The sequence below is a fragment of the Paramormyrops kingsleyae genome, chromosome 8 (genome assembly GCF_048594095.1).
Source record: "Paramormyrops kingsleyae isolate MSU_618 chromosome 8, PKINGS_0.4, whole genome shotgun sequence".
Taxonomy (NCBI): domain Eukaryota; kingdom Metazoa; phylum Chordata; class Actinopteri; order Osteoglossiformes; family Mormyridae; genus Paramormyrops; species Paramormyrops kingsleyae.
The window spans coordinates 25,260,710-25,280,147 of NC_132804.1; the positions used below are offsets into that span (position 1 = coordinate 25,260,710).

The 19,438-nt window shown below is 39.2% G+C and overlaps 2 protein-coding genes across 2 annotated transcripts in view; one reads left to right on the plus strand and one right to left on the minus strand.

Annotated features, from left to right (window-relative positions):
* Positions 1-11,004: 11,004 nt before the first annotated feature.
* Positions 11,005-13,464, plus strand: abraa (actin binding Rho activating protein a). Its single transcript, XM_023811338.2, has 2 exons — positions 11,005-11,745; positions 12,539-13,464. The coding sequence occupies exons 1-2, from the start codon at positions 11,020-11,022 to the stop codon at positions 12,974-12,976; spliced, it is 1,164 nt and encodes a 387-aa protein (XP_023667106.1). The 5' UTR covers positions 11,005-11,019; the 3' UTR covers positions 12,977-13,464.
* Positions 13,465-14,191: 727 nt separating this feature from the next.
* rims4 (regulating synaptic membrane exocytosis 4) overlaps positions 14,192-19,438 on the minus strand; it is a 30,489-nt gene continuing 25,242 nt past the window's right edge. The window contains exon 6 of the mRNA XM_023811339.2: positions 14,192-19,175. Within this exon, the coding sequence (XP_023667107.1) occupies positions 18,957-19,175 (219 nt within the window). The 3' untranslated portion in view covers positions 14,192-18,956. The remainder of the gene's footprint in view (positions 19,176-19,438) is intronic.

Genomic DNA, 19,438 nt, shown 5'->3' on the forward strand with positions numbered 1-19,438 from the left:
CTGACCGACAGGAAGATCAGGCTGAGTTAAAAGTCCAGAACCTTCTCTTCAGTATGCTGGCAGGTCTTCTGACTCCAAACCACTGTGTCACAAAGTTAGAATGCCAACTAACAGGCCACGTCTCACCTGTTCCTGTGACCCGTCTTATTTAAGGTAGAAGTGTGCTGGCTTGTTGTAGGGACTGGGTCCAATCTCATATGAAATCCATTTTTAATCTCATGCTCCCTTCACAGAATCAAAATTCGAGGAAAATTTTAATTATCCACTACAATGAAACCCTGACCGAAGGCAGCTTTCTGATTCCCTCATTCTGGATGTGGCTGTTAATAAAGCTTAACAGAATTTTCATGACCATGAATTTGAGCGATACATTTTACGTGGGAAACAATGGCAAAACAAACAAATTTGCTATAACAAAGAATCATAAAAACACGACAATGGGGATTTTGCAGCAGCCATAATGACTCATAAATTTGGGGTTTTTTCTAGCATCTCCATACAAAAGCTCTTGGAAATTTGTCTGGAAATCCAAAGTATGAAAATCTGACAGCTGCTTTGTCACTTAGAGTCAGTGTACAAAAGCAGTTATATACTCCTCTGCCGTTATATATATGCTTTCTATATTGGCCCCCTGACACAAGCTGTACTTTTTACATATTTTTAGTTTCCTTTTTTTTGCACACTAAAACCCACTGAAGAGAGTTTAATTTAACAAACTCACATTTGGTACACTACAAACAAAAAACCTTAATAGCTATTTTCAGACACAACATTCAGACTATGATTTTCATTTCATAACAGATACAATTGTCTTAATCCATGAATAGCTTACCTTATCAAAAGTAACCAACAAAAAAAGTTTTAACTTCTTTCACATCAGGAGCAAGGAGCACGTCAAAGGCTCAGCTGCCTGCATGTTTAGTTATCCAGTTGGTTTATTCTCTGTAAGTGAACTATAAGTGAACCGTCAGTCTTCATGCAAGTCCATGTTATGTGAATGCAAAGGGAACAGACATCCACTGTGTCAACTATCAACTTTCACCCTTTACAAGTCATTTACTCTCACTTCCTCTACTAATGTTTGTCCACCTGTGTTTTATATACCACATATAGTGTATTGTTATTAAAGTATTTCTATTATATTTAACAGATGGTTTTGTCCAAAGCCATCTACAAGACAGACATACAAGCACAGTCCAGACACTATTAAACATACCTGCCATTTTTTTTTTATTAAAGGCTTGTGTTTTGTATATTTAATAGATGCTATTACTGCTATTCAAACATCTTTGCTTAAATGATATTCAATGACATAAATGTTATTACTAAAACGCAACACATATGAGCACATTTAAAGAGTGAGACATAGTCTTTGGTGTAACATATCACGACACTAGTCTGGCTACGCAGTTACGATAAGTAAAAAGGGGGACTTTAAACATCAAGGAGCCTTAAGACAGTGATCCGGCAATTAGGTCCCATATATATTCTTTCACTAATTAGACCTTCCAGTCTGACAGTCTGTTTCATTAAAGTTTAATAATAAATGAAAGAGACCTCCAAGCCAATACCATCTCAGCCTTGAAAAGCTATAACCTTTCTGTTCCCCGTAATGTAGAAATCCCACTTCTTAATGAAACGTATTAACAAAACGCTTAATGTTTTAAACACTTAAAACGTACTTTGCAATTTAACTGCAACTGGCAGTGTTTCTTTTCCTATATATACGTTGTAAATTTTTCGACACTCACAGCTGTAGATTAATACAACCCCTAAGGGTTGTAAAAGCAGCCCTTGAAGCCATATGGGGTATTTTCAGTTTCACAGGCCGATTTTATGATGAATTTGCGAACATGAAACTGTATTTTTGCATTACATATGATTTTGTTTATTTGATGTGGCAATCTTATGTTAATGGAAACTGGATCTGCTTTCTGCATTTAAATATAGTTCACATTCTCTCTCTCTCTTTTGATTCAGGGCATGGTTCCAGACCGCTGTCCAGGCACCATAAAGCTAATATATGGGAGATATGGCTGGGGACACTCACATAAATCTGCAGCCACCCGATGGCTTTTCCAGCGTGGTGACACACATGGCGCTCACCCAGCATTGGGGCCTTAAAGGATCCGCGGATCTTTCAAATACGAACTTACTGTGTGAATATAAAACATGCTGTCTGGCTGAGATCCTTTATCGATTGCACATGTAGTGCGGCTTTGAGGGTTTTTCTTGAAGGGACTCTTAAATGCATGGACGCAGTTATAACACCGGTTGTCAGGGTTATTGCCCGTCCATCCCTGTCCTATGTGTTCAGTCCCCATTTGGCCACCAGGTGTTACTGGCCAAGTGGCTCCAACTGTCTTAGTTCTAAGTCCCTATCATGTCTCCTTAGCTTTTGGTTGAGCTGCATATCTCAGTGGGCTGAGTGTGTGGCCTCAGAGAGTGAGCATGGACCTGTCTAGGGTTCAAGGCTGGTCTAGAACCAGCCTCACATTTTGTTTATTCATTTTACCAGTGTTTATTGGATATCTTTGCTTCTCTGTTTTGGTTTATCGGGTTTAATTCTGTTCTGCTTGTGTTTGGGTTCCTAGTTTCTCTTAGTGTTTGCCCTCAGTGTTTGTCAATGTTCCCTATTTCCCGTTTCTGTAATTTATTCTACCTGGTGTCCTGTACCTTAAATGATTAATTGATTGGATTGTCTTCACCTGTTCCTCGTTGCCCCTAGTTCTGTATAGCCCCACTCCCCCCTTGTTAATCATTGTGCTCAGTATATTTAAGTGCCTGCCTTTGTCCATGTTACTGTGGATTACTCTGCTGAGTTTTTCTAGTTCTGTTCCTGGTGTTGTCTGGTTCCCTTGTGTGTTCTGTCTTTGTTTAATAAACCCCTTTTTGTTACAGAGTAGCAAGTGGATCGTCAACTTCTTTATGCCTGCCTCATGCCCCGCCGTAATAATGAAACACTCAAAACCTGGATCCACCAATGTCACACAATGGAAGTCTCAGTAGACAGTGTGAGGAGTTCAGACCTGCGTGGACATCATGATTTCCACGCCACCATTCATTCATTCTGCCAAAATATAATGAGGCCTATAGTAGACTTCATGCCATACGATCATAATAGGAACTCATTATATTTCTTTCTTTTAATATCCTTTCTACATTTCAAAGACACAGCAAGATCTCTCAGAAGGTGATATATTTTGGGGTGTTATCTGCTCGCATCAGTCAGTTAAAATTTGGTTTGATTTAAAGCATGAAAAAAAAAGGGATTCTTTTCACTATGATGGCGGCGTTGGAGAAAACGCATGATTTCATACATTACAGATGGACATCCAAAGGCGTCAATACTATTTCCGAGGCTTGCAACTCATGAGCCCGTCTTGAGCAGGTGTCCTCGCCATGTGACAAAAAAAAAAAAAAAAGATTCAGTGACGCCGAAGGAGTCATTATGTGAGTCACCGCAACTGAGTCACAGCGAAAGGTGGTTATTTCGAGAACTGTGAATTACACGCCGCTGCAGCCTCCGGCAACATTACCTCCAGGGGCCTCGGCGACACTCACAGGCATGACATCTCTGTCTTATTGACAGCCAAGCGATGGCAGAGATTAATCCCCCCCCCCCCCCATCCATACCCCCGCTCACACACAATCATGCACTTGACGAGCCTCCTAGGAGATGAGCTGGGACAGCAGCAGAAATTAAAAGCCTGTTCCGCTTTCATTCATGGCAGAAATACAGTTTTTTTTCCCCACATTATGTAACCACCATTAAATAAAATGTTTTCGATTAATAATGAAGTTCTACAGTCGTTTCGGTCACATTCATGCGAGTTTTTCAGTTCCCTCGTGAATCTTTAAAAAATTAATCAGCGCTAACGATGCTGATTAGCCCGAATTGAGCTGTTGATTAAATAAATTGCCGAGTTCAAATCTTATTAAATGAAATAGGTTTGAGGTCTTGCCTTTTTTCCACTTCACTGTGTTCTAATGAATTTACTGCATGAAAAAAGGGAAAAAAATACAATGAAAATAAAAACACAGAAAAGCAAAATATAATACACCCAATCAACTAATTATTAATCAGTCAAACATTACTTATTTCCATCCTATCTCTGGTGTACCCCAGCCTTGTGCCCAGTGCTGTCTGGGATAGACCACCCTTTGACTAGACTGGGATAAGAAGTTGGACGGATGAATGATTCATATCTTATGTTTAACTGGAATTAATGGGTTTGTACTGATAGGTTGTATTGTTTCACATATTTATGACACAAATAAAACAGAATAAATGAATTTAATTTTGAGTGTTTAGGTATCCTGTTATTTGAAATAAGAACAATTGAAACATTATAAATATTATAACACATCTACAACCAACTTCCATCCATCTCATCCTTTTCTGTAACTGCTTATGATTCAGGGTCACAGGGGTCCAGAGCCTATGGGCGCAAGGCAGAAGACTCCCCCCGATAGGGCACACTCACCCACCCCTATGGGCGCAAGGCAGAAGACCCCCCCCCCTGATAGGGCACACTCACCCCCCCCTATGGGCGCAAGGCAGAAGACTCCCCCCGATAGGGCACACTCACCCCCCCCTATGGGCGCAAGGCAGAAGACCCCCCCCGATAGGGCACACTCACCCCCCCCTATGGGCGCAAGGCAGAAGACCCCCCCCCCTGATAGGGCACACTCACCCCCCCCTATGGGCGCAAGGCAGAAGACACCCCCTAATAGGGCACACTCACCCACCCCTATGGGCGCAAGGCAGAAGACCCCCCCCCCGATAGGGCACACTCACCCACCCCTATGGGCGCAAGGCAGAAGACACCCCCTGATAGGGCACACTCACCCCCCCCTATGGGCGCAAGGCAGAAGACACCCCCCGATAGGGCACACTCACCCCCCCCTATGGGCGCAAGGCAGAAGACCCCCCCCGATAGGGCACACTCACCCCCCCCCTATGGGCGCAAGGCAGAAGACCCCCCCCGATAGGGCACACTCACCCCCCCCTATGGGCGCAAGGCAGAAGACCCCCCCCCGATAGGGCACACTCACCCCCGCCCCCTATTGGCAATTTGATGGTTCCAATTAGCCTCAGCATGTTTTTAGACTGTGGGCTGAAACCAGAGGAAACCCTCTGACATCACAGAGAGATCATGTAAACAACACACACAGAACCCGGACCTCAGAGGTGTGAGACAACAGTGCTAACCACTGCATCACCATGCCACCCCTACAACCAACAAATTCACCTGAATCCTGTGATTAGTAATTTGCCAGGATCAGTCTGTCTTGTCCTGCCCTGTCTGTCAGCAGGTTGCACTGGCCAACCCATTGTCTTCTGTTTCCCGGGGCTTAATATTTTCCCTGGTTCCTTGAGGCGCCATTAGGCTGAATGGGCTGAGAAGATGGCTGAGAACCTTGTACATAAGTAAGTAAGCGAACTTTATTGTCATTCACACCAAACAACGGATGCATAGCTGAACGAAATTGCGTATCACCAGGCTCAATGTGCAGACATAAAAAGGCAAGTGCAGATAGACAACAAATGGACATTACAAACAAAATTTCACTTCTTACACAGAAGTAAGACTGTGTAACACAGCATAAGGCAGCACAGGACAGACACTTGTACTGCCTACTGTCATTGTTCATCCATTATGTTGGAGATTTTGTTCTTTGGTGCCCTGAGATTATTTTGTACATGTTAATTATGTCTTGGTTCTTTCTTTGTTTTTCTTGCTTGTGCCCCAATTTTGCAAGTCATGCCTTATAATCCTTATATGTCCTGTAATCCTGGTATCTCTTATGATTCCCCTAATGTTGAGTCCCTAGTCCGTAGTGTTCGTTTATTATCCTCACCTGTTCTTTGGTTGTTTGGCAATGGCTTGCATCTGTTCCTCATCTAGTCCTCATTACTTGTGTATAGATTTGCCTGCCCTTAACCCTCATTGTACTTGAGTTACCAGTAGCTGTTGTGTCTGCCATAGACGTGTTTCCTCACGTTTGCTCCTAGCACTAGTTAGTTATTGTTTTACCTACTAGCCTTTGTTTTGACCCCTCATTGTTCCTTTGGTTTTTACTATCTTTTACCTTCTTTATCTGATGGAGAACTGCAGCAGGTATGTAGCAGGTCAGAGAAAGCAGAGTTCATAGGGCACCCAGAACAGGATGGTAGGTCTTCATAGATCTCGCACACGCCAAGGGCAAAGCAGAGCCATTAGTCTGCCTTTACTGCATGCAGAGGGACTTCCAAGCTCTGGACTGACCCAAGGCTGGAGGTTTGAGGTCACAATACGACTGGCTGATCTACCTGAAAGGGTCCCCTGAGGCAGCTACATGGCTGATCATTTGGGATAAATTCAGGAACCTTTCATAAGAACCTCCAAGGAATTTGGCACTGCATTGTGAATCTGTCTTTGTCTCTTACATTATCTTACGTGCTACTTTGTAATGTTTTAATATAATGCCTGTGTGCCTGTTTAATCAGCCAGCCTATGTGATTTTCAGCATGTCGGCACATACGGGCATCCTGCCCCACGCCTGTCAGCTGTGGTTGGTGCTGCATGATCTTTACACAAATTGAGTTGCTTCATTCTGTTTACGACTCACACTGAAATATGTCACATGCCTCCAGAAAATAAAAAAAGTAGGTTGCTGGATAACATGTCAGAAAAATTATAGCTCTATCATGCTACCAGAAAGGAAGTTGATGTGCAGCAAACGACAAGGCAAGGTAAAAAAAAAAGAAAAATAGTGTTTACACACATTACGAAATAGTTTACTGAGTTAATTGGCTTTTTAATTGAGCCTTGTCACAGTTATAAATGGTATGTGTTTTTGAAAATCTGGAGATACTTAAAAGGAGAGAGGTCTGTCTGTGAAATGAAGGACGAAGTCACGGTAATGGAAATGGAGCTGCTAATTTACAATGTGTGTTAAAGTCGGATTGGTTATCCTCCGTTTTCATGTGGTACGTTGTTCCCTTTTGAGTTTTTTTTTGTATTTGGTAGTAATATACTAGATAACTTGCTGGAGTATGGATGGATGGATGTTTTTGAGGTCAAAACACATTCTCATGTAGACACACAGAGCTATCAAATATGAAAAAACTATCCCCATTTATTGGATATATATGCAGGACACTTGCAGAATATCTGGTAGGCTAAGGAATGGAAATTGCACAACATTTCACTTGGAAATGTCTGTCAGGTTTGAGCTGAGAAAAGCTTCAGAACTGTAAGACTATATAGTTACCTTGGAGTATTAGAGTATAATTTTTTCTATAAATATTTCAAAACAAGGTTATGAAATAAACCTTTACTTGACTTAACAGTGGGCATGTTACTGTGTCTGTTATATTGGATAAAACAGGCAGTTTTCTGTTACTAATGGAAAACTAAGCTAACAGGAGGGGGAAAAAATTAGTAATTACATGCATAACCATACATGTACATGTACTGATAAGAACTTTCTGGTCATGTATTTCAACATTTAAGGTACAGTTCTGCATTTGCGCAGAAGTTTTAAGGATTGAAATTTAAACTGCACTTTAATAAAAAGTCCCTGGAAAAGGGAATGGAGGCGGGCTGTATTTGGTATTCGGGGAAACTGTCATATGAAAAACTCCATAGTGCCTCCCCCAGGGGAGATTTCAGACAAGGGGCAGAGTGCACACGTGGAACAGCAGCAGAGAATGGAGTGGCTTGACCTGTCACGGTCAGCTGGGGGTGTTCTCTGTTTGTTCCTCCTTCTGCTGTAGCTATTTTCTGCATTGTGCAGAAAAGAGACACTGCACGGTTTGGTTGATTGGCTGCCTGCATCTCTGAGTCTTGTCAATTATTTGCAATGTCCCTCCCAGAAGGATGTTACACTGGGGTGCTGGGCGCACTCGTGATCTTGTTAAATGGGAGTAAAAATAGATGTTTGCATGCTGCAGAGTAGTTCTTCGGAGAAGTGGAGAGGTAACTTATTTAGAGGATTTTTGGTTTTTAATTTAGCAGACGCTTTTTGTTCAAAACAGCACACAAATGATCACTGGAGAACTGGTTCAGCTTCCATGGAGCAACAGGGGTTCACCCAAGGGCCCAACAGAGATATGGGTTCTCTGCTGGCCATGGGATCTGAACCCACAACCTTCCAGACATAGGCACAGAACACACTCACTTCTCCAGCTGGAGCTGGACAGTTTGCTTGTTTGTGTCACTCATTTCAACAGATTTGCACTTTAATTTAGTTGTGTTGTGGGAAAAAGTGTCCTCTGTGATTGTTTTTGGTGTTAAAAGGGTTAGTAGTCAAATTTCACAGTAGGAATTTCATTGGGGGGCAACAGTACAGCAAGCAGTGAACCACAGAGCACAAGACCAACATGAGGAGCCTATAATGAGAATTAGGAGCCAATGGAGAGAAGAACAATAGGAGTGGAACCATAAACATTTCAGCAAGACCCGGAATAAAATCACCCAGCACATTCCGCACATAGTTCCACTGTTAAGTCATATCTATTCACTGTCACCGAATTTGCCACAGACCGAGAAACAGCATCATTACATCACAGTGTCACATAAACATATACCCAACCATCCATATATATTCATATGAACACCCTCAAAGCTCTCTCAGTGTCCCAGACCACAAGCAGCTGCGTTTGAATGACAGCTCAGTGGGATGTTTCACAACATTTATTTTAAGAATTCTATCTCATGACAAAGGCACCAGCAAGAAAAGGTAACTGTTACTAGAAGCTTCTGCTGAATTTACAGCTAAAGAGTCATACACCTATTCAAGTTCCAACATGCTATTCATACTAAACAATCAGTTTTAAGTCACCACAACATAACAGTTATAACAAAGACTAACAAAATAACCACATAAGGCAAATATAAAATTCAGAAATATGAAAGAATATAACCTATTTAGTGTATATATTATCTTCAAGTGTTTGATTATATGTCTCGACATTATATCAGACATTATAAAGGAGTTCAGTGACAAACTGCTTTGATTCATATTCCATTCATGATCATCCAACTCATAACAGACATGCATGATTTCTAATTTAAAACTGATTTCACTGTAAGCACGGGTTGTTTCCATAATTATATCTCAGTGTTTATGCTCAGTGATTATGTGGCAGGGTGAGTAAGCTTTCTATTTTAGAACGGAATAAAAATGCACATATGTGCCTGGGATTAGTGTCGTCAGCGAGCTCTGAGGGTTAAAGGTTTATATTATTATTATTATTATTATTATCCAGGGAATCATTTACAGAACCATAAATACTGTAAAACATTACATTTCATATAAGATATAAATCATTTTGCTTGATTATATTCATATTCAATCTTAACAATTCATTATTAATCATTATTGGATTATTAGGTTTTACTAGTCTTCATCTGTCCAAAAAAGCCGGGTTGAACAAAGCTGATCAGCTGTTAAAGGTGCAGACGTGCACCAGTGGCCAGAATTGCGGAAACACTTCCAATTCTTAGAGATTGCAGAACTTTATTCAACCGATGCACCAGTGACATATTTAACCGTCCAGTGTATGGTATCTGTAATATTATTTTATTGTTCATAAATATTACCACCATTACTCGTGTAGTAATTTTTAAAGCGAAATGCCAAAAATGCTTGGTTTCCACAATATTGGCCACTAGTGCATGTCCATTACTTGAAAAACAACTGCTTTACACATTATTACATCGTCATTATTACACCTCTATATTTTATTGTATAAGTTTAATAACTTTAAAGTGGGAAATGGTGAATCGGAGAGTCATCCAACTTGCTGCCCCGGTGATACACTGTGACACTGTTCCGGTTGCATTCTTAGCCCTTTACCCTTGATGCTACAGATACCCGTGTGAGCTAAATATCTCACACTTAATATTTCATACGAAAACTGCTACAGAGTTACAGAAGATTCCAGAAACAAGTAGAACTTGTTTAGAATACCTCTCGTTACTTCTTGAGTAACAGACTTACTCCAGTGTTTTTTATATAATGGCCAAGTAGCTGTCCGTCTCAGTGCCTGTTATAAACAAAACAGAATACTCATACAGTAATAATGCATTACAGAATGGAAACAAGTCGCAATAATAAAGTCGTCTATTGCATGTATGCGGGGCATGTAAATAAACCAAAGCGCATGCCTGTCCGCCTGAAATAACCCTGAAGTGACCCACCTGACCGTTTTGGACCAGACTTCTGTAACAGTACCAGCAGTTCACGCTGCCGCATTCTCGCCCTAAAATAGAACCGGACTCAGGGTAACGCGGCTACGCAACCGGCTAACGCACATCCTAAAACAGCATTCGGGAATCATACACACACACATAGGCTATAGCCGCACAGAATTATATAATGATTATATAATTATATATGTGTAGACACACACACACACAAACCTGTAATCTATGCATATATAGTTTTTGAACATTTAGTTGTAGATTAAAATGTAAGAAAATGTCTTTTGGGAAATTTTTCATTACTACAATAAAAGTTTATGCTTTATTAACATTCTCCTTTATAGTATTTTTTTTAAAAAAAGATTTCAGACCACCCTTAAAAAAAAGAATGTCCCTAAAACTGCAACTGCATGCTATTTTGTGCTGTGTTTTCGGGAAGGTGCGGTTCATATATTTAAAGGTTTCCACATTGTTCCCACTCAAATAGCAAAATGCCTGAGCAAAAAAATAAAATAAAAAAAATGGATGCATATGCAATAATATTGAAAAATACTGGCATAAATTGATACAAGTAACACTTAAACCAGAAGCAGTGCTGCTGTTTAAAATAAACTTGCCTGCAAAGTGAAATACAAACCATTCGTAGGAATATCCGTTAATATATTGATTTATATATAGATAAAACATAAGTACGAGTGGTGACTGAACACTAGAGGATGTATCCAGCTTTTAATGTTGCCACCTGTTGCTCTCCTCCCCAGCGGGAAAATTCCATCGGTGTTTGGGGTCACAGTGGAAGCCATGTGTGGAAGGAATGTGACGCATGGGGCTTGACACCTCCTATGTAGCCCTCCCCTATTTAAAGTCCCTGTCCTGCCTTGGGACCCTGCAAGACGGCTGTCTCCCTCAGCTCTCATTCTACCAAAAGACCAAGGGTCCACTCAACATGGCTACTGCGGTGCAGGACAGTCGACCCTTTACACGGGCGGTCCGGAAGATAAAATGTGTCAGCATGGTGACTGGCCTTGCCAAGAGCTGGCAGAGCTGGGCCAATCAGCATTCGGTCAAGCAAGAGACCATACCAACAGGATGGGTGCCGGACTCGATACAAGAGAATGAAGACAAGAAAGAGGGTGAAATGAAACCGGCTGTGGTCTCCCGGGTTGTGAAAGTTGATGGTAGCGATGACTGCAAGATCAGAACAAGTGTCGTGACGAAGAGTGTCACGCCCAAGAAGAGCGACTGTGGCAATGATCTGGTGAGCTCAATCAAGGAAAAGATCGATTCCAACCAGTTGGGATCAGAGATTGAGAAACCGTTCCTAGGCAGTGAGTCGCCCACTAGGAGACGCTATTGTAGCTCCAAGGCCAGCAGTGGCGTGAGGACCTGGAACCAAGTGGGCAAAGAGGAACCGAAGATGGGATCCCGCAGCAGTAGCCTAGACACAGAAGATAGTGGCTTGGGGGAAGAGGCGGGCCTCAGTGACAACAGCGACTGCAAGAGCGGCCAGAATGACGGGCAAGAGGAGAAACGCAAAAACCGACAAAGGGTATGTATGTTTCACACAAGAAACACATCCAGGATCGTGAGGAATTCTGCAGGTGCCACGAAGTGAGAAGTTAAGGAGAAACAGTTGGGTTCATGGTATACACAAAGTAAACCAAACTAAACACTATAATATCTATGTGACTTAAATGAATGACTGTATTCCTTGAGTCAACATACTCAAAGATTATAAAAAGAATCGAATCAGTCATTGTTGTTCAAACAAAATTTTAAAGTCATTTCATTCAAGCTGAAGAAAAAGTTTGCTTCTTTTTAGCATGAAGGATCACAATTTTTTTTTCTGTCTTCCATTTAGAACATGTATTTTTAGGTTCTAGCGTCTATGAAATAGTCATAGTTTTGCACTCTGTGAAAAACAGTGCCATATTGTAAGTTTGATGTTTGTCTCAGCCTGATTGTATTTTTATTTATGCTTTGGTGGGAGTCTGCCAGTGTAGAGTGAACTGCCAATATGGATCAGCATGACAAAGTCAGAGAACAAGACAGTAATTATGTAAAAATAGCTGTTGCTATTAGGGAAAGAGCACAGTTTCGATTCTTTTCAGTCATTGAACAATGAGGAAAATAAATGTGTGATTTTTAAGTACTGGAAAAATCATGAATCTTTTTTCAGACATTGACATCAAGTGCATCCTTCCATCCAATTTCGGTAACTGCTTATCCAGTACATTGTTTTGTTGATCCTGGAGTCCATCCCAGCAAACACATGAGATGTGTATGGATATACATCAATTCAGTGATTTAAATGGAATCTTAACAGTGATGCTACTCTACAGATAAAGGTGACCACTATGGGGGATCTGAAGAATAAGTGGCAGCAGTGGTCAGAGCAGCACATGGAAGGCCAGAAGCTGAACCCATTCAGCGAGGAATTCGACTACCAGCACGCTATGGCGGTGAGGCTGCAGAAGGGCGACACTGGTTATGGCCGTCCAAAAGAGGGCTCCAAAACGGAGGAGCGTGCCCGTAGGGCTGAGAAACACATCCACAGGGAGATGGAGGACATGTGCTACATCATCAGGGACATGGGCGTGAGGGGTAAGGATGGCAAGGTGCGGGTCACCTTTGGCAGGCTCTTCGACCGCTACGTCAAGATCTCCGACAAGGTGGTGGGCATCCTTCTCCGCTGCCGCAAGCACGGCATGGTCTGCTTCGAGGGCGAGATGCTCTGGCAAGGGCAGGACGACAATGTCGTCATCACACTGCTAGACTGATGCCGCTGCCTTGACCCGCTTGGCTCATAGTTTGCCAATCCTTGAATGTCCTCTGAGCCAACCGACCACAAATACAAATTCTCCAGCCTGCATATCTTTTGTGTCTCCCTGTGTCACATGATACTAAGAGACATCTCATTGTCTAGATACCTTAAAGTAGACAGCTGCAACATTTGCAATCAAATCAACCATGTCTCTCTTAAGACAGCAAATTACATAAGATGGTAAGTTTAAACAGCTGCCTGTTACACAAATGTTTTAAATGACAGGAAAATAACTAGCATCAGCAAACTGAAGGTAGAGCATTAAGAAAAGGGGTATTCACTGTCATGTCGTGACTTGTATTAGTTTCTTGATGTTAAAATTTCTTTCAAAATGAAAGCATGTGAAACTTCTTACAGAAGGATATTTGACTATTTATTAAAATCATATCCTTTTAATATTATGTCATTATTTAGCAATAAAATAATCAGAGTTGCTCTTTTGAATCTATGATATTTTCACTTGTTTATGAGAAATTAACAGTGGCTTGGTGTTGCATTGCCTATAGTTTTATTCCCGTGAATGATGATCTCCACCAGTGAAGCCAAACAACATTGTATTTTTCTTATGAGCTTAATACCATCATTGGCAGTGAACCAGAGTTTTCAAGTTGGAGTCAAATCCCAGGATGTCCTAGCGACAATGAAACTCCAGTGTCTCCTTTTTATAGTCAAACCCTAATGAGCCCTATTGACAGTCAAATGCTATTGTGTTCGTATGTCAAACCCCAAAGTCTTATTACAAACTGCAATGTGTCGTTATTGCAGTCAAATCCTAGTGTGTGCTTTTTACAGTCAAACCTTAGCATGTGCTTAACAGTGAAAACCCCCGTGTCCTATCAGAGTCACACTTCATTGTGTCCTTATTACAAACTCCAGAGTTCAAAGTTAAGCTATAGTATATCCTTGTGACAGTCAAACCCCAGTGTGTTATTACAATTACACCCCAGCGTGTCCTACTACAAACCATGTGTCTTTATTACAGTCAAGCTCCTACGTGACCCTGCGACCATCACACACCAAAGTGTCATTACAGTCAAACCTCAGAGAATTCTAGTGACAGTAAAACTGCACTGTGCCTGCATTAGCTTATAATTCTTCAGCCGTATTCTTATTTTTATCTATAGACCCCGGGCAAGTTCTTGAATGGATGAAAAAAAAAACAAAATCCAAATCACAGATTCAGCTTTTTTTTAATTAACATTCGAAACAGTTTAACAACATCAAACTGTGCATTATTCAACATTACTATAGTTTCTTAATTAATTCAGATCTACATGTAATAAATCTTTTTTTTTTTTTTTTTAATAAAACTGGCCCAAAAACAGATCATATCTCCCTAAAATGATTCAAATCATCCCAGAGACAACGTTGCAGAATGCCATTTTGCCAGTCCCCGCCTAAGCAGGAGTTAATGATATGTTCACACTAATGTATGATATCCTATCTAACAAAGCCCTTTTATTTCCATATTTGTTTATGTCGCAAAACCTTTAAAACCCTGACAGACCAAACAGCACTATGACCAAACATTGCACATAAGAAAACAAAAGAATGAAGATTAAGAGGGATTTTAAATAATGTGTTTTGCCAGTATTTTACTGACAACACGATGCTCCTTATTTACACTGTAATTTCTGCTCTTTGCCACAGCAATTCCTTCAGTGGGATTTGTTTTAAGACAAATATCTTTCCTGGTAAATGATGGTCTTATTGTGATCCCCCCCAAGATGACCAATCAATTAGAAATTTGGCCATAAACTGAAAAATATGAAATGGTTGTATGTAAACGAAAATTACATGTATTATAAAAACAACTGACACAATATTTAAAGGCAGTCTAACCTCCTTTGTTTAGCAGCTGGGTGACTGCTATTTGATCCCCCGTGGCTATTAACATGTAGTGCTATTAAATTTTAGCTTCATTCTAACTCTGCGTCATTTGGTCTCATTTTAAATCCTGCCTTCTAGTCAAGAATACACGATGAGGCTGTTATGAGGCTCTAATTAAGACTTAAATGACCTATAAAAACACAGAGACTTCAGGACAAATTTCATAGGTGGCAATGTGGTATCTCTTGTTGTTATAAAAAACATTAAATAAAAATCATTAAAATAACAGGAAATACATTTGAAAGTCTTCCAATTACTGTAAATATACCATTGGACCCAGACATGAGATGAGAAACCCATCAGGTCAAGATTTTTATTTCATAAAAATAAAAAAGGTCTGGACTAACAGCTTTGTAGTCCAAACTGAAATGTGTTAGATCTCATATTTTTGGGCTTGTTTTGAATTTAATTACAAATAGTAGCTAATATAAAAAGTTAAAGTTACATCCAACTAAAACCAAATGCATATCTAGTTAAACTCAAATCACTCATAACAAAATATGTTAATAAAATAAACATATTCTGTTTGTTTATTAGATTGGTAAACTTAAAGCCCCATTTAAGAGCAGTAATAGAATTTTAATTGATTTCAGAGATTTGGTGTATTCTCGAGCAGTTATATCCAACACAGTTTTCCACATGTTGTCCTTCCTATGTTAGCTTGACAATGAGGTAATTTTAAAAAGATACAATTTGGCTTTCTAAATAACCACTCAGAACAATTTGTCATACCACTTAAGAATTAATGTTGTTACTAGACATGGTACCCATATTATATGGTATGATAATATAGAATTAATTTACTAAAAATATTTTGAGAATGGAATTTAGAATTTCTGTTTTAATCTGCGCTGAAAACTTATTTAGAATTTCATAAATTATGTTTATATGGACAATGAGTTTGTGTTATAGAATTGTGCTGAATTAATTTTAATCATACTTTGGCTAAACTGACTCGATTCAATTTATAAGTTTGAAGAAAAATGTTTTGACAGTTTTGAGGATATAGCTGTGTATTTTGTTAAAAAGCACACTAGGTTTAATTCACTAAGAGATTTCCTGCAAATATTTCAATTATAAAAGTAAGTGTTTTTGTGGGATATTTTCAAGGAAAATATAACATTTGAAATTCAAAATCCTGGAATGTGGCAGCAGTATAGATTTTATAAATATTACTCTAGTTAGTGACGCATACGGTGGAATTTCAGTAGAACATATTTACATACTCCATAATTTTGTTTTTGTATTTAGCAAGGCAGTTTTTTGTCTGTTTCAGAATATTTTATGTAGCAACATTTTTATTCCAGAGTTTCATAAAAGTACTTTAAAAAATTACAATCAAAATTTTTCATTGAATGTTAATCACTCACACACACATATGTACACTCAGACAAACTTATATCCATACATATTAGGGATGCGATTTATCAGTCATTAAGAACAACCAACTATTAAGTGTGATGAGTGTCTTTAACATTTTGATCAATTGGTATAAAGCAATGTTTTTCAAAACCAATTTTCGTCAGGAAAGTATTTTCCAAAGGGACAAATTTTACCTTGTTGGCAGCCTTAAAGCAAATTAGTCTAATATTAGTAATAACCAGCAGATAAGCCTCTTCAAAAAACTTACACAAGTGCTGGTCAGTACATATGACTCATGTGGTACTTTTAATATGAAAAAATAACCAGTGATTTAGTAATAACACTCCTATGTCAATATCTTTTTGTCTGTTTTAAAGCAAATATGTGTAATAATATTATTAAAATAACTACTCTATGTCTGAGTTAAACTATGAGTAAACTCGTATTTTCATTGTATCAGTTGATAATATACTTTTTAAAATTTTATTGATTGCAGGATGCTAATGCACCAGGTATCATTGCAGATGCATCCCAGTAAAACAGACTGAACGTTGTTTCTAGCACAGATGTAGGCTGGCCATTACAGAATGATTTTGCCAGTATATAAATAAACACTTTAATGTGACACATTTGCTGACCAAAATGCTTTCAGCATTTATCACCAGACTAACGTTTTATTTAAGAGGCTCTGTACAAACACTTTGCTGTCCTGATTTCTCCTTGAATCATTATTTTCTTGGTTCTTGAGCCCAGAAAAGTTTTAAGGGGAGTGCTAAGTATTGCTTCAAAATAAAATCTTTTTTGTTTTTAATTTATACTATACAACTAAAAGATGCTTTTAAATTAGTGTAAATATAAAGTGTTCAGTATAAAATATACTATGAGTTTGAGTTTTTTTTTTTGTTACTTCTATAAAATTTTCATCTCCCATTAGAACAAAACACACATTTTTCAAAATGTACTTTGAAAATGTTATCTTGTGTCTTACTACAAAAGGTTGATTTGGTACACTGGACTGATAGAGTTTATGTAATAAATAGTACAATTATCTCAGTACAAAACTATGACCATGTCAGATTTCATAAATTCACATGCAGGAACATAATATGCTTATAATATATGTTGCTAGACATTCGTACAGATTGTAAAGTGAGGATGTAAAAATCTTAAATTACATTTCTTATGTCAATGACAATACATATTTCAACAATTCGTTTTTGGGACCAACAGGAAATACTGGTGAATGTATGTTTTCACACAAGAAACAGATGTCTGTGTCAGTCCAACATAACCCTGGAAGTTTTCATCATTTCAGTCAACTGGTTATTACTCCAAATCGCATAATCAATTACACACATTTTTTGCTATTTACGCGTTTTTTTTTTTTTTTTTTTAGAAAATAAAATAGGCATTTTCATTATCTTGTGAATATTTATCACAGTTCTGCATCTATAATTTATTATTTAAATTAGCTGCTACATCTTTGCTCCATTAACCCATGTTTTTCATGATTAATTCAAGCAAAAAAAAAAAAAAAGTTCTTTCTTAGTATTTTTTATTAAGCTATATAGTCTCTCATGCTCAATGCTAATGCTACAATCTCACTGCGCTACGAAAGCTCTGCAAATAGACTTTAACACTTCTGTATTTGTCAAGCTGGATGTAAAATTTCATACAACAGAAATTGACTTTGGCTCACTCAGTTTTTATGAATAATAAATATATATATATATATATATATATCTATATTTAGTCAAAAATTAAAGTGCCCACAAGAACCTGCACACTGCTATCCATTGCCTCTCCTTCATTTAATCTTGGTTTCATTTAACACTGTTGCTTCTCCTTACTAAACGTATTTTTAATGATCTATTGGGTTTGAAGTGGAACTAAAGTGTTTCAACACATGAAACGTGAAACTAGCCGTAATATATATTAGTTGCAAACTACCATCTCATTTCATCTGTCCAAGAATTTACCTTAACTCACTGACCAGTGGCACAAAACGCCAAATAAAGACACTTGCTGGTAAATTGGCACAGTTAAAGAATAATTAATAATAATTATTAATAATAATAATAATAATAATAAACATTCCAAGTGAGCCCAGCTGTACAGAAACATCCACAGAATCTCAGCAGATAATGTGGTACTGCAACATCCAGACCTGTAACTGAAGTAGCATACTCTCAATAATGGTGAGTGATTATCTGCTTTCAAGACATGAATATTTAGTCTCTCTCTTGTTTTTTTTTTTTTGTCTGCTCGTTTTATTTATCACCAACGGCGGCTCCAATATTGCACATGCCCCGGTCTCCAGTCTGGGACCACGCAGGCAGCCTAACGGACGCTAATCTGTCAGGCAGATTGGTCCTCCACTGACGCTGTGAGGTATAAGACAGGGAAACACTGGAGATTGCACTCGAGGGCTTGGGGCAAGAGAAAAAAAGGACAGTTCAGATCAAGAAAATCAATTAGGCTTAAGTCACTTCTTCAGTTCCACTGTTTAAAATGTTCCACTTCAGGGGAAAAAATAACCCTTTGAATCAAGATTGGGGCCCACACCCCTTTCCCCGGCTGCATGGCCGAAGTGTAGGAGTTGGGCTTGCAGCCCTCCGAGATCCAGGGACTATAGGACTGTGCGAAAAATAAGGGTACGAAAGACAAGCTGGCTCCCAGCGCCATTAGGAGCGGTCACAACAGGGCCCCACTGTGCTCTCCAGGGACAGCTGGGATGAGTGCCGGATCAGAGGGGCCATCGTGGGGTCAACCATGGAGGAAGTGGGGAAAAGCTTGTACCAGCCAATCACCATGCTTGACAAATCCAGCTCCTCCAATAGGATGCGAGCCACGCCCATGAAACACTTGCGATCCATGCGTCCGTAGTTACCCCAGACGATAACCTGCGGGACAAGACAGCATGTAAATATTTGTAGCTCAACTGCATATAGTGAATAAAACAACAGAACAAAATGATGCTTTTAATCCTGATAAAATATCAAATTGGTTCCAAGTATAGAATATTTTGTTTGTGACTGTATAAACAAGCATAATTAATTTAGCATTTTGGCTCCTTGACCCATTGTGGGACAAGCCTACATCTACATAGCTTTGCTGGGATTTCCCAGCTGATACTTTTTGCTTTCTTATTTACAATTTTATTTCA